Source organism: Sinohyriopsis cumingii, chromosome 11, assembly GCF_028554795.1.
Source record: "Sinohyriopsis cumingii isolate HCF-2022 chromosome 11, ASM2855479v2, whole genome shotgun sequence".
NCBI classification, from domain to species: domain Eukaryota; kingdom Metazoa; phylum Mollusca; class Bivalvia; order Unionida; family Unionidae; genus Sinohyriopsis; species Sinohyriopsis cumingii.
The window spans coordinates 70,044,637-70,060,097 of NC_142971.1; the positions used below are offsets into that span (position 1 = coordinate 70,044,637).

General features: G+C 40.3%; 2 protein-coding genes across 2 annotated transcripts; both read right to left on the reverse strand.

Annotated features, from left to right (window-relative positions):
• Positions 1–709: 709 nt before the first annotated feature.
• Positions 710–1,084, reverse strand: LOC149788660 (uncharacterized). The gene has a single exon (XM_089973534.1). It carries the CDS (start codon positions 1,082–1,084, stop codon positions 710–712), a length of 375 nt encoding a protein of 124 aa, XP_089829660.1.
• A 13,279-nt stretch (positions 1,085–14,363) lies between these two features.
• Positions 14,364–14,738, reverse strand: LOC149788661 (uncharacterized). The gene has a single exon (XM_089973536.1). The coding sequence runs from the start codon at positions 14,736–14,738 to the stop codon at positions 14,364–14,366; it is 375 nt and encodes a 124-aa protein (XP_089829662.1).
• Positions 14,739–15,461: the final 723 nt, after the last annotated feature.

Consider the following 15,461-nt stretch of genomic DNA (forward strand, 5'->3'; position numbering starts at 1 on the left):
TTAGCCAGTATGTATTGACACAGAGGCGGGCAGTATTCGTTGCGTTGTTCCTGGCTGTCCGGAGAGCATGTAATGTTCTGGGGCTAGGTGCATCCTTGTATGCCAGGAGGGCTTTCCTCTCTGCCTAAGTCATGGGCTCCATCTCCTCCAAGTTGGCCTCATACCGGTCGACATTTTTTCGACCCCTATTCACGTAAGCAGTGATGGCTGAATCGTACGCATTGTCAAGGAGTTGGGACCACTTAGAGTCGATGGTGTCATCCGGTGTCACTTTGGTGAAAGCTTTCTGCCGTTTGCAGATGAACGGCTGTGTTTTATCTGGGTTGCTTGCACAGCAGTTGTTGAAGAATGGGCGACCCTCCTTCTTGGCGTGGGTCAGCGTCTCGAAAATATTCACACGTTGCTGGCCACGAGGGAATGGTCCTTGTCGTAGTCGGCACTGTGGTATCTGAGGCCGAGGAGGACACTGGCCATTTCCGCACGCCTGGTTATAACGAAGTCTAGCTTATGCAATTGGCGTGAACTGGCGGTCTCCATGACACCTGGTGGATCTCCTTGCAATTGAAGAAAGTGTTGGTCACACATAGGCTGTGGAAGCAGCACATCTCCAGCAGTCGCCGACCTTTCTTGTTGATCTTGCCCCATCCGTAAAAGCCGAGACAGGTGGACCAGGCCTTATAGTCAGGTCCCCCAGTAGCATTGAAGTCTCCTAGTAAGTAGAGTAGGACTTCATTGTGGGGATACTGGATATTGCATGATCCATATCCTCATAGAACTTGACTTTTTCCTCGTGGATGGAACAGAGGGTTGGGGCGTGCACGCTGAAAGTGTTGAACGGGCCTAATGATGTTGATAGCCGGAGTGCAAGGATTATCTCAGTACCTGATGACGAAGGTTCAATGAAGGTGACTAGCGTGTTCTTTATGGCAAGGCCAACACCATTCCGTCTAGATTCATCCAAGGGCTTCCCTTGCCAAAAGAACATGCAATTGGATTCCTTGATGATGCCGCTGTCAGCCAGTCGTGTCCCCTGGAGACAGGCAATGGCATAGTTCTCTGAAAATGACGGCAGTCTTCCGTACATCGTCGATCTGCTGAAAGTCAGCGGTCAATCTAGGACACATGTTCCTGTTGTTTTAGGTTGTACAACAAATTGTTGGAGACTTCTTGTTTCTTATTTGTCTTTCCTGGTGCGAAGTTTTGTTTTCCATTTTACGAGATGGTTCTCTATGCTCCACGCACCCAGTGAAGCAGGCAGGCCATCGCGGGCAGCACCTTACTGACTGGGGGGTTGCCCTGCTTGAGGCGGGCGGTAGCTGTCCAGTGAGACATGGTAACCTCTCCCATCGTCAGAAGTAACCCCTGGAGCCATGCTCTACGCCAATGAAGCTTTGACGTAGAATCCTTAAACTGCTACTTCTCAAGTTGAGCCGACGCCGTACGACGACACTGGAGTGTGCTTTCCAGTGGATCTATGAAGCCTGGGCAGGGTGGTATGGATCATCAGCCGTTGCCCATACTGGCATACAGCAGGGCGTGCCTCTCCCCTCAGCTGGTGGGAACGATGATTGCAGATACAGTTTGGCATCAATGGCGTCCCAGGAATTGCTGAAATGACGTTGAAGTCAATGTCAGACCTTCTTAGGGACTCCGTCTCTGGATGTTCTGTCGGGTTTACTCCCTTAGCCTTTCCCATGAGCGGGTGTAGCCGTAAGGAAACAGTTGTTTGGAATCGGATTTTTCATTCTCCTACATGAGCTACCATGCAAGATTTACGAGTCTCATTACCCGAAAATACTGGTTTTAAGGCGCCCGTTGCCCGCCTTCACCCCTTCTCCTGTCAGTGGAAAACATGGTCTGCCGGACTTCGAAACTAAGCCAGTCGCGAAGGTCAGGAGCTGAAATTTAGTTGACAGAGTCGATCATCGTTAGAAGCCTTATGGCGTTGAGGAGTTGTGGGCTTATCTTTCACTCCCACCTAGGCAATGTCAACCTTGGACCACATATATAGCACCTAAGTGTACAATATTTGCACTGCTTTTAACTTAATTTATACTGCCTTTTTCTGACCTGTAAGAAACTTTAAATTTCTTGGCACTGCAGAGGACTTACAAACGGGTAACCGCCAATGTTTTATTTAATTACCACTAGCGCAGACGAACATTACATGACGCGTTTTACAAGTAAGAAACAGCCGCTTTTCAACTCGGATTATCTGCCCCTCTCTAGTAATGAACACATTTATTTCAATTGACCATTCCATGTAGATGTTACGTAAGATCACTCGTTTTCTGACTCATGGCATTAAATCCTTCAGAACACTCATTTTATTTTTACTATTAATCGATGTCATATCAGTCCACTTGTATATCGATCGTTTATTGACCTTGTTATAAATTGCTGGCGCATACCGGTATGACAGCATCAGAAAAAGGTAAGACGAACGCTCTGAAGCCATCTAGCGACAAGTATATCCCTAGGAACTTACTAACGCTTGTGACAGAGCTGTGCTTAAGTCGTGTCGTTACTTTTAACACGAGGCGATGCTGACTTCAACTCATATATCAAACACGTACGAAAAGCGAAAAACTTTGGGGAAATAATTACAATGCAATTCCTTTAAAGATGAAATATGTACTGGTCCGACACTAACAGATTTATATTAAGCAGGTCGAAATCTTCATTTGCATGGAATGACATAGCATTGTCTTCAAATATTTAATGGCCGAGTGGTTTCAAGCTCTCAACGTTCCGGATCACTGTCATCTCACCTCCGTCTGCGTGGGTTCGATGTCAAGGCTCGGCTAGCGTGAGTACGTGCGAAAGCCTGTGAGTGGTTTCTCGTGGGTCGGTGCTTCTTCCCTGGATTTTCCAGGGTTATTACTCCACCAGTTATACTGGAGGCCATGTATAGCCCATCTTGTGTTGTAAAATGGCGTTAGACCCTAGAACAACAACAACAACAACAAATCAAATGTTTCACTCACTTTGAGTGCTTAACATAACTTTATGGAACTTCAGGTCAGGCAAATTATGACGATATGCTTAGTACCTATCAAGATTTGCTTTGTGCTCTTGCTAAATTAACTCCAGCAAATATCTCACATTTTGCCAAGCAAAAATAACTAACAATTCAATAAGGGAAATCTAGTCTTTTCATAACTGAACAAGTATTAGAGTTTGGTTAATAATGGAAATTCGGTCGGTCACTGGATGACCTAAGCACAGTTTAATTTGAAGTAAAAAAATATATTTTAATGACTACGTTCTCGTTTCAAACAGATTATATTTTGAGTCCCTTTAAACCAAAAATATTAAGATCGTAGAAACAATAGAAACATTGTCTTTTCATGGATTATTCATGCTAATGGCATATGAAAATTATATGACTTCCAACCATGAGGCATGATTGGGGATGGTCTTCGTAATTTTATTCCTTCTGATGATGCCAATGTTGAAACAAATTACAAGTACCTAGCTTGTTCACCGAGCTACTTTGCTATCTCACAATGCATAATTGTATATGCAATCTCTGTTTGCCTTTACTGTTTGTACACATGTCCGCATTTTGGGTTTTCCTAATTCAACCACTCTCTTGTTGATCGTAAATGGTGATCTAATCTAATGTAACATAAATAGGGTTCTAAATTGATCTCGAATTTTAGAGATAACCCCGCTGGTGCTTCAAGATATATTGTATCGTTTAATATCATTGATTTTATGTCTGACGTATTGCATAGGTTATTAACTTAATGTTCGGTTGTCCGAATATAACCGTTCTCTTTCGCATGTAGCAAATTATTTGAATATTACACTACGGCCAGTAAGGTAGTTACGAATAGGTTATATATATATATTTTTTTGTATATATATATATATATATATATATATATATATATATATATATATATATATATATATATATATATATATATCGATATATATATATATATATATATATATATATATATATATATATATATAATGCAATGTGCGGCTCTTTTTAATCATGGCATTAACATATAAGACATCGCTGATATCAATAAATTCTTCTTAAATGTAAGCAAACATTACATTTGTAAAACCACTTTTGTAGCAACAGTCAGAACTGTATTTTACCCGGTTTTCGCTCATAACATATTTCCAAACTGTAATTATGTATATCAATATATATATATATATATATATATATATGTATATAATCCGATTTTGAAAATGATACATGTATAAGGTACAGGAATGATTTATCTCATTGCTCGCAGTTGCGCGTGAACTTCGAAAATAAATTTAAAGAAAGTATTTAGTTTTATTCGGAATGAAAATGATAATTTTAAAATAATGTCTTCTTTAATCAATTGACCTCTCTACAATGTTCGCTATTAGCAAGGATTTGACCTAGAATAATGAAACCAGTTGAACATTTTATACATTTCCGTTTCAGATCTGAAACACATAGTTATATTATTCGCATAGAATACAGAGCTCCGACTCTTAATGTTGGACAAAAACATAAGCCGGTCTGCACAGCTTTGAAGTCAGAGGACGTTTAAAGGCTTAGCATTAGACAGTCAGGTTAGAACAAACAACGATAAACAATCCCATTGCACGCAAATGATCTATACACTTATATATGTGACAAGACATTAATAAATATTTTCAGTTGCGATGCATGAGAAATTGACTTAAGTAAATGAAATATGTTTCTTAACTGTTCTCATATATGGACAGAACCCTACGCAGCTTCAAAAAATGCATTGTCGTTACATGTCATCAATTGTGACTAAAGGTTATCGCATGAATAACTTAAATTAATACATTACGCTCAGAACTAAGGGTTTTCCCAATACAACCATTGTCTTCATAAACTATACTAGTTTAAATATTTTCCGAATATCATGAAAGAAGTTTACAATCAAACTATATACATATACATGTATATATATATATATATATATATATATATATATATATATATATATATATATATATATATATATATATATATATATATATATATATATATGGATATATTAGCTAAAATTCGATCTTCTTTGGTCGACATATGAGCACCCTTAAGGCGACCGCGGTAGCTTAAAGGATATATCTAGTGTCGCCCAAACATCACACCATATTTTCTATTGTTTCTGTGAAAGTAAAACTTTATTAGTCACTTGATATATATATATATATATATATATATATATATATATATATATATATATATGTATATAAACAAGACAGTGATAAGTTTCAAACTTATTTTTAAGTTAACTTTATTTAAAAGGATGCTTAGATTTTATTTTTTTAAAATAAACATAATGAAATACCATAATCGCATATATTAGCAAAATATCTTGCCCGCTTCCTTCTAGGCATAACCTCTGAAGTGGTACATTCGAGAGCGATGCGCATGCGTATATATTGGCTTAGTCAGCTTCCAGAAAAGCCCTCTCGATAGTTTAAAATCTAATCGTGGGTTTGCCGTTGCCTTACAGAAAGCGCATTTAATTACTGCAAATGTAATGCATGGATTTCTAGACGTAACAGGGATCCAGCAGTGTAGCCATTAGGAAGACTATTCCAAAATATGGCAGAGGTTTGTTGATCATGAAATTTGACTGAATGTGAATGCTCCTTGTTTATTCCGTCAATAACTCTTGTTGCAAACTAGGCCAAAATAATTCACAGTGACTTGCATCATTCTTAGATATAGTGCATACTGTAGATTAAAGATTGGCTTTTGATTTAATCTGCATGACATTTAGGTGCTGGAGACATTACGCAATGCCTCATCATTATATGGGTCGGGTGTGTCTTGCATCGTTGCTTAGGGTAGTTTACCTACAAATGACTGACTATTTGGACTAAAGTCGTTTTCGCCAAACAGGACATGCACGACGATTACCAATAAAGAATATCGGGTACAGATCAATTACGCCAAGTACAACACCCACCTCCCACCCCATAAAAAAGACAGGATATAATTCCCTCCCCCGGTATAAGTTTATCCCCTTTTAAACTTTTTCTTTTACCCAACACAAATATACATCTTTCTGTGTCGCCATGGATCATTTGATTATGAAGTAAAGGTTAGAATCGGCCTCCTTTGAACAGATAAATGAAGTCTTTTGTGCCTATTAGATGTTAGGTGATAACTGTAACAGATCAGGAGATTAAGACGCCTAATGATATAAGGACATATTGCACTCACATTTGTTTTTCACCTCACTTTTATAAGCATCATTGCACACACTTTTAATCCATTGCATTCAATCCTTCAGCTGATTTTTAACACTTGCGATTTAAAAGCATACCATATCCATTGGAAATAGAGCATTCCTAGCCTAGAGATAGGCTGAGAATTGAGAGTACTGTATTTTAGTAGTATTTTGTGAATTACCTAAAATCTGAGCCATAATATAATTGTATTATCATGAAATTCCTTAATTAAATTAAATATTAATATTTCTAATTTATTTTTTCCCCTATCCCATTTTACAATAGGCTACTATATTTCTGATGGTTTAAAACGTTTAAACTTGTTCTGGCAGAGGGGATTATGTCCCATCTTTCATTTCATTGTGTGGATTTTATCCTACACCCAATAACATATTACATACAATTTGTCGATATATTGTAAGCAACGAATATGTGTCTGTGGTGCCAGGATTGAAAATAATTTTTTTAAAATACTTAATCCCACTAATATAATGTAAGGTGTACACCCTCATATTGCAGTTGTATGGGTCTTCCTCACAAAATTAACAGTGTTGAGTAGGATGTTCCCTGATTAATAGATAATGAAATACCATATCCCCACATATTAGCTAGCTATTTTGCCCACTTCTAGGTTTAACCTCCGGAGTGATACATTCAAGCGTGATGAAAATGCTTATATATTGGCTTAATCACCTTCCGGAGAAGCCGTCTCAATATTTTCAAAACAAAATCGCACATCTGCAGTTTTCTTACCGAAAGCACATTGTAATTAATGCAAATATAATGCAGGGATTTGTAGTCGTAACAATGATCTAGCAATGTAACCAATTGGAAGAATATTCCAAAGTATGGAAGAGGTTGGTTAATTATGCATTTTAACTGAATGTGACTGTTGCTTGTTTATTCCATCAATAAAAAAATACAATCGTATATACGTGAGATACCCATTACACAACTAAGTTTTCATAACAGTAGGCATTTCAGTTGAAATGCAAAATTGATGATATCATATATGATGGATGTCTAGGTGGAATTACAAGTACCTGCAGTTACAATATGATTTTTTTTATATACAAATGCCCACTATATGCACATACTGACTTTCCCCCTCCCTTTTTCTATGTTGTTTACATGCATATCTTCAGGCTTTTAACCTTTTATTGTTACTGTTTTTAATTGAACTTTTGATTTACAAAGTAATGATCGCATTAGTTATAGAAATGTTTATCCACAATTTCAGTGGATTACATACTAGATGTTATGGTTTGGCCGTTGAACATTTGGGACCATCTTTGAACTTGAAGTCCAGCAATGAACCAGCCAGTAGTGGCGGAGGGTGCATTCAATAGGATATTTTGTTTTGTTTTTAAGTCAAGATAAATTTGTTTTTAAAATAATCAAATTTGTTTTTAAGCTAATAGATACATGTATTATGTTGTTGGTTTTTTATATAGCTCTACTGGTCATATACCAGATGTGATTTTGGATGGTCCGTTGACTGTCTTCAGTAGTCTATTATTTGTGTGTGTTAACACAAGTTTGTTGTTGCTGCCTCTCCTAAACTACTTATAGGATTGACCTGAAACTTTACAATCACATTCATCCCAGTGTCTATAAAATGGTGCTTCTCTGACATTCAATATGACAACACAGTGGCAATCTTAAAAATATTGTTAACACTATCCCTAAATGGATGGTCATATCACCATTCTGTTTCCTCATGACGTCAAGCTGGTCCCTAAAATAAATGATACCACCAATATGGCTGCCACTGACCAACTTAAACTTATTGTTACTGTTACTTTTCCTGAATGAATGGTCATATTAACATTTAGGTTTCACTAAAATAATTAAGCGAATGTCAAGTTGATTCCTGATAACATGGTGCCAGTCCGACTTACGGTATGGCCCAAACGACAGCCATCATGAAAACCTTGTTATTGCTATTTCTTCTGATTGTATGTCCTTATCAACATCGGGTTTTCACTAAGAGACTTTGTACAATGTCTAGTTGGTCTTAACTAAAATGGTGCTGATAGATATCCAACATGGCCACTATATTAGATATCTTGAAAGTCTTGATATTGCAACTTCTGAATTGGTGGTTATATCACCTTGGTGCTTTAAATAAAAAACATCTTGGGCTTAAATGAAAGTGGAACTGAGAATAAGTTTTTTATGACCTCTGCACTGGCAATTTTTAAAATGTTGTTATTTTTACTCTTCCTTTATGGAAGGTTGTGTCAGTATGGGGTATTAACCAAGTCATTACATTAGATGTTTAGCTGATCCTAAATAAAAATAGTTCCGATCTGACATCCAATATGGCCACCAGGGCAGCCATCTTAAAACATTTGTTGCCGCATCTATACTTAAATAGAAAGTGATAATGGATTGGGGTTTTCGTCATATGCATTGGTATGATGTCCAGTTGGTCTTACATGAAAGCTGTGCTAATCTTATGCCGAAATGTCCATCACAACAAGGCTTATCACTGGAAAAGTACAGTAAATGTATTTGCTTGATATATTCAACAGTTGAAAGTGTTGTATATTCTCATTTTGCCCAAAATTATGGTAGCTTTCGAACTGCACTTTCATTTTAGCCATGTGACACTTTAGAACCCACTGTTATACTTTAATGTTCCCTGACATCTATTAAAAAGTACTCAGCACACCCTATCACCAAATACTAAAACTCCATCATTCAAATAACATCTTTTCTTTTCTTATATGTGTGATTATTAATATAATCCAGGATAATTACTGGCTCACTTGGCCACCACATGTATATGTGGTACCTGACTTGACTAGGCTTCTGGTACATGACCTTTGTGTTTGGATTTGCACTGACATAGTCACATGATTGGCCTGTCATGATGGAGTCCACTGGTATCATGTAGTATATATCTCAGTGATTTCCATTATCAACTCATAGCGTGTGACATATATTTTCAAACAAAACAAATGATGAATGATCATTCTGAAAAATGAACACAGCACCTTTAGAACAAGCAACAAATTATCCAGATCTGTCCTTCATGATCAGACATTGGTGATTCCAAATCAGATAGTGGAAACTACCCGAAGAAAGATCGTAAGAAAGGAGAGTTAGTTTTCAGTAGTGAATAGGAGATTTCATTTATTTCGGTGAAAATCAGTGGATCACATGCTATTTGTTTGGTTAGATCTGCCTAGTTACATATGTGTGATAGTGGGTGGCTTGGCATGGTATACACTACTTTAGGCACTATTAAAACTTGTTATTAGCTTTACTTGTCATAGAACAAAAGAGGTTATATGATTGTCTATCATGTGTCATATGTTATCCATCCATTTGTATGTTACTGTTAATTTGTTATCACATCTCCTAAACTGCGTTGAAGATGGCAGGGAACATTTTATTACACACGCATTCATCTCATAGTCTAGTTGGTCCTAAATGAAGATGCTGCTGCTCAGACATCCAATATGAAAACAGTTTTCACCAGAAGTCTTAACATACAGGTATCGACTAGTTGAAAATCTTGCCAATATTTCTCCTCAATGGATGGTGATATAATGTTTTAACTAAAAGACTTCTCATGATGTCAAGTTGGTCTTAAATGAAAAGGTTGCTGATCCGAGTTCCATTACAGCTGTCAACGCGTTGATTGGTCTTAACAGCTTTTTCTCATTACTCCTCCATAGCAAATAGTTTTGTGACAATGGTGCTGTTCACGAATCCAATATGGCTATCATAGTGGCTGTAATGGATGAATGAATAGCGTACCAGAAGAGCAAATATAAGTGTAGTGGTGAAAATCCTGCAGAATGAAGGACGCATCAGTCAACGTGGTGTATATGTTTGGCAGTGCAATTTACTCACACTGCCTCGATATGGTATATCCTTAAAACTGTGTATGTCAAATTAGAAACAAAACAACGTAAAATACAATTATAGTTGTTTATCAGGATAAATATATTTAAGAATATCAAGACATCTTGAATCGACTCGGGATGGGAACGATATATACATGTACAGATGCAGAGGGAATATACCGAAGGTCCTGTGAGCAGAGCATTTGAAAAGATTCCAAACTGTTTTTGTTTTTTTCTTTGTTTTTTTTTTTGGTGTTCATAATAACGTTTGTGACCAAAACATTGGTTTTTATTATTCCCAAAGTAGACTGAGAACCTGTATTGAATTGTCGTCTTATCTCGATGCCGACGCTATGTAAATCTGATCTTATGATTCGTTAGATTATTGTCAAGGTAGTTCAGGACTGACTAAGGTATTTCCACGATATCGCGGTCGTTTATGAGCATTATATATTTGGAAGAAAATTGGCTTCAATGATATAGCACATGTTCAAAATTTAACAATGTGTTTCATTGATGTGCAAGTTCTAACCTGCCCGGTGGTCTCAGACGATATTAGTCTATTTACGTTTTAAATCAAGCTGGTGTTTGTTTAGTAGCACAGTCGCAAAATTTGCATGGGAGATTCTATTTTTTTCAACAACATCTTTGTAGCAGTTTACCGTCACTGAGAATAGCAGTGCTTCGGTTTGAGCAAGAGTTTAATTTTTTTCGATTTGTTTTAAATGTATGAAAACTGGACGCACATTACACATCTTTTACTGAAACGAACACCGCTCCGGTGGCCTAGTGGTTAGAGCGTCCGCCTCGGATGCGGGAGGTCGTGGGTTCGATCCACGACCGAGTCATATCAGTGACTTAAAAAATGGTACTGACAGCTGCTTCGCTTGGCGTTCAGCATTACGAGGTTAGTGTTAGGACTGGTCGGCCTGGTGTCAGGATAATGTGACTGGGTGGGACATCATGCTACATGTCTGCGGCATGATGCCCCAGTGCTAGACATCACTATAAACTGCCACCTTGCAGACATCGTAGCGATATGACTGAAAAATTGTTAAAGCTACGTTAAAAATAAAACTCACATCACATCACATCACTGAAACGAACAGTTCAAGAGACCGGAAAAGGTATGGGATCAGTCTGTCGGCTCATTTACATCAGGAGTTTCTGAGTGTTTTAATAAGGCAATAAGTCGGCATTATTAGACAAACATTGGCTACATTCCGGATAGAAATTATTACTCAGTAAATGAAATGACTAAGTTTTGTGCATTTTCTATATCTGTGATGCTCTTTTTTTAAAATTCGGCGGAGAATTACTAAAACGAGAGGTGTGCTAATAGTCTAGAATCTATTCTTTTTTAAATCAGTATATGAAAAAATTGTTCATGTTCATTTTATTCAAAAATTGGTATTTTAACCTTTTGTTTGCTCTGCCACTTAAAGGATTATTCATAAGTGTCAGTGGTATTTTGTGTTCACCATATTCAATCTCTATATTGTTGTACATTACATCAGAGTTGGTGGACAAGAAGATGTGGACTTTTAATGGATGTTAGTTTTGTTTAACATTACCTGCTAAATGTTGCTGGATACGTAACGGAAACATACGAGACATCACTTTAACTTGCAGCCATGTCTTCACAATTAGTGTACCTACCGGTCCTGAATTGTGCATTACCAACATATATAGCACCTTCTTATTCTTGGCAGACCTCCGTTTACTGGAGACGATGGTGTTCCTCCATCGTAAGCTTTTGTTTCTCCTTCTTTCTAGCTCCCTTTTCAGCTTGCTTTATGTTTCTGTCTTCCCCGACGTTTTGAACGACCTGTCTGACAGCTACACGCCAAGTGGAACGGTCCTTAGCACAGCTCTCCCAGTCTTTGACATTGAGACTGGTCGTCTTCATGTTCTTCTTGCAAACATCTTTGTAGCGCAGACGATGTCGTCCAGTCGTTCATGCACCTTCTTCTAACTCCCATATAACAGGTATTTGGGAATGCGATCTGGGCCCATTCTTTTGACATAGCCGAGCCAGCGAAGGCGTATCACGCTAAGGATGGAGAACATGCGTTCTAGAACCTCTGTGTTTGATAGTTTGCCCTGCCACTGGATGTGCAGGATGCGCCGCAGGCATCTCAGGTGGAAGCTGTTGCGTTTCCTCTCATTTCTCGCATACGTAATCCATATTTCGATGCTGTACAGGACTAGGCTGAGCACGAAGACTTGGTAGACACGCAGTGTGGTCTTCTCGGTGAGGCTGTGGTTATTCCAGTTTCTTTGGTTAAGTCTGGCCATCGCTGCTGCTGCCTTGGCAATCCTGCCGTTCACATCAGAATCAATGGAGAGTGAGCTTGATGTGTTGGATCCGAAGTACGTGAAATTCTCATAAACGTTCAAGTTGTACCCATCGATGGTGCGGAGAGTCTGCGTCCTGCGCCATGCTCTTCGTTTTTCTTCAAACTGATGATCAGTCCAAATTTATTACAGGAGTTGAGAGGAGGCATACCAGCTGATCAAGTACATCTTCCGTGTGTGATGTCGTCGGTGAAGAACAATTCACGCGTGAGTATCTCTGTAACAGTCTTAGCACGGGGACAGGCGAGGTTGAACAGCTTGCCGTCAGCCCTGATACGAATGTATACTGCCTCGCTGCAGTCCTTGAAGGCATACTGGAGAAGCATGGATAAGCAGATGATGACGAGCGTCGGCACAATGAAACAGCCTTGCTTGTTCCCGCTGATGATTAGTAAGTCCTCCGATGTTGCACCATTGAAGCACACTGTGCTGTACATGTCCTCGTGGAACGACGTGACGACAGCAAGCAGTCGCTGGAGGTTGGTAGTCGATGTATGTAGGAATTTAAGGAGTACATGCGACTAACCTGTTCAAAACGTCTTCTTCAGATCTAGGAAGGCAATGTAGAGGGACATCTGCTGCTCGCGACACTTGTTCTGCAGCTGGCGTAGTGAGAAGATCATGTCTACAGTTGACCTGCCGCATCGAAATCTAGACTGGGACTTTGGGTAGAAGCAAGAGGCAAGGATCTGCAACCGAGTAAAGGCAACACATGCGAAAGCCTTTCCGACAATGCTGAGGAGGGAGATGCCCCGGTAGTTGTTTCCTTTGTTCTTACACAAACTCACGATGCTGGCGTCACGCATGTCCTATGGGATGAATATATGTTCCCAGCTCAGGCAGAAGAGGCGCTGGAGCAGTGCTGGTTTCCCACTTTTGAAGACTTCAGGCGGCATGCAGTCGCTTCCAGAAGCCTTCCCACAATCGATGCCTTTTCCGAGCTCTTCCAAGGTGGGTGGTTTGACTTGTTTCTCTATGATAGGTAGGTCTGGGATTGCGTCCAGGGCGGTGTCAGTGAGGATGTTTGGGTTGCATACAGCTCGAGATAGTGCTCAACCCATCGATGCAGTTGTTTTCCCTGGTCTGTGGTGTTTTCACCCGTCGTGGATTTAGGGAGACAGTATTTAAGGTGGCAGGGCCTGTCACCTTCTTGATACCCTCATACATTCTTCTTGCATCTCCGGAGTCGGCAGCTGTTTGTGTACTGGTGCAAAGTTTTAGCCAGTATGTATTGACACAGAGGCGGGCAGTATTCGTTGCGTTGTTCCTGGCTGTCCGGAGAGCATGTAATGTTCTGGGGCTAGGTGCATCCTTGTATGCCAGGAGGGCTTTCCTCTCTGCCTAAGTCATGGGCTCCATCTCCTCCAAGTTGGCCTCATACCGGTCGACATTTTTTCGACCCCTATTCATGTAAGCAGTGATGGCTGAATCGTACGCATTGTCAAGGAGTTGGGACCACTTAGAGTCGATGGTGTCATCCGGTGTCACTTTGGTGAAAGCTTTCTGCCGTTTGCAGATGAACGGCTGTGTTTTATCTGGGTTGCTTGCACAGCAGTTGTTGAAGAATGGGCGACCCTCCTTCTTGGCGTGGGTCAGCGTCTCGAAAATATTCACACGTTGCTGGCCACGAGGGAATGGTCCTTGTCGTAGTCGGCACTGTGGTATCTGAGGCCGAGGAGGACACTGGCCATTTCCGCACGCCTGGTTATAACGAAGTCTAGCTTATGCAATTGGCGTGAACTGGCGGTCTCCATGACACCTGGTGGATCTCCTTGCAATTGAAGAAAGTGTTGGTCACACATAGGCTGTGGAAGCAGCACATCTCCAGCAGTCGCCGACCTTTCTTGTTGATCTTGCCCCATCCGTAAAAGCCGAGACAGGTGGACCAGGCCTTATAGTCAGGTCCCCCAGTAGCATTGAAGTCTCCTAGTAAGTAGAGTAGGACTTCATTGTGGGGATACTGGATATTGCATGATCCATATCCTCATAGAACTTGACTTTTTCCTCGTGGATGGAACAGAGGGTTGGGGCGTGCACGCTGAAAGTGTTGAACGGGCCTAATGATGTTGATAGCCGGAGTGCAAGGATTATCTCAGTACCTGATGACGAAGGTTCAATGAAGGTGACTAGCGTGTTCTTTATGGCAAGGCCAACACCATTCCGTCTAGATTCATCCAAGGGCTTCCCTTGCCAAAAGAACATGCAATTGGATTCCTTGATGATGCCGCTGTCAGCCAGTCGTGTCCCCTGGAGACAGGCAATGGCATAGTTCTCTGAAAATGACGGCAGTCTTCCGTACATCGTCGATCTGCTGAAAGTCAGCGGTCAATCTAGGACACATGTTCCTGTTGTTTTAGGTTGTACAACAAATTGTTGGAGACTTCTTGTTTCTTATTTGTCTTTCCTGGTGCGAAGTTTTGTTTTCCATTTTACGAGATGGTTCTCTATGCTCCACGCACCCAGTGAAGCAGGCAGGCCATCGCGGGCAGCACCTTACTGACTGGGGGGTTGCCCTGCTTGAGGCGGGCGGTAGCTGTCCAGTGAGACATGGTAACCTCTCCCATCGTCAGAAGTAACCCCTGGAGCCATGCTCTACGCCAATGAAGCTTTGACGTAGAATCCTTAAACTGCTACTTCTCAAGTTGAGCCGACGCCGTACGACGACACTGGAGTGTGCTTTCCAGTGGATCTATGAAGCCTGGGCAGGGTGGTATGGATCATCAGCCGTTGCCCATACTGGCATACAGCAGGGCGTGCCTCTCCACTCAGCTGGTGGGAACGATGATTGCAGATACAGTTTGGCATCAATGGCGTCCCAGGAATTGCTGAAATGACGTTGAAGTCAATGTCAGACCTTCTTAGGGACTCCGTCTCTGGATGTTCTGTCGGGTTTACTCCCTTAGCCTTTCCCATGAGCGGGTGTAGCCGTAAGGAAACAGTTGTTTGGAATCGGATTTTTCATTCTCCTACATGAGCTACCATGCAAGATTTACGAGTCTCATTACCCGAAAATACTGGTTTTAA

Bases quoted from the DNA above. Each gene is read 5' to 3' on its own strand.
- LOC149788660 (XM_089973534.1), bottom strand. From the start codon at position 1,084: ATGTACGGAAGACTGCCGTCATTTTCAGAGAACTATGCCATTGCCTGT.
- LOC149788661 (XM_089973536.1), bottom strand. From the start codon at position 14,738: ATGTACGGAAGACTGCCGTCATTTTCAGAGAACTATGCCATTGCCTGT.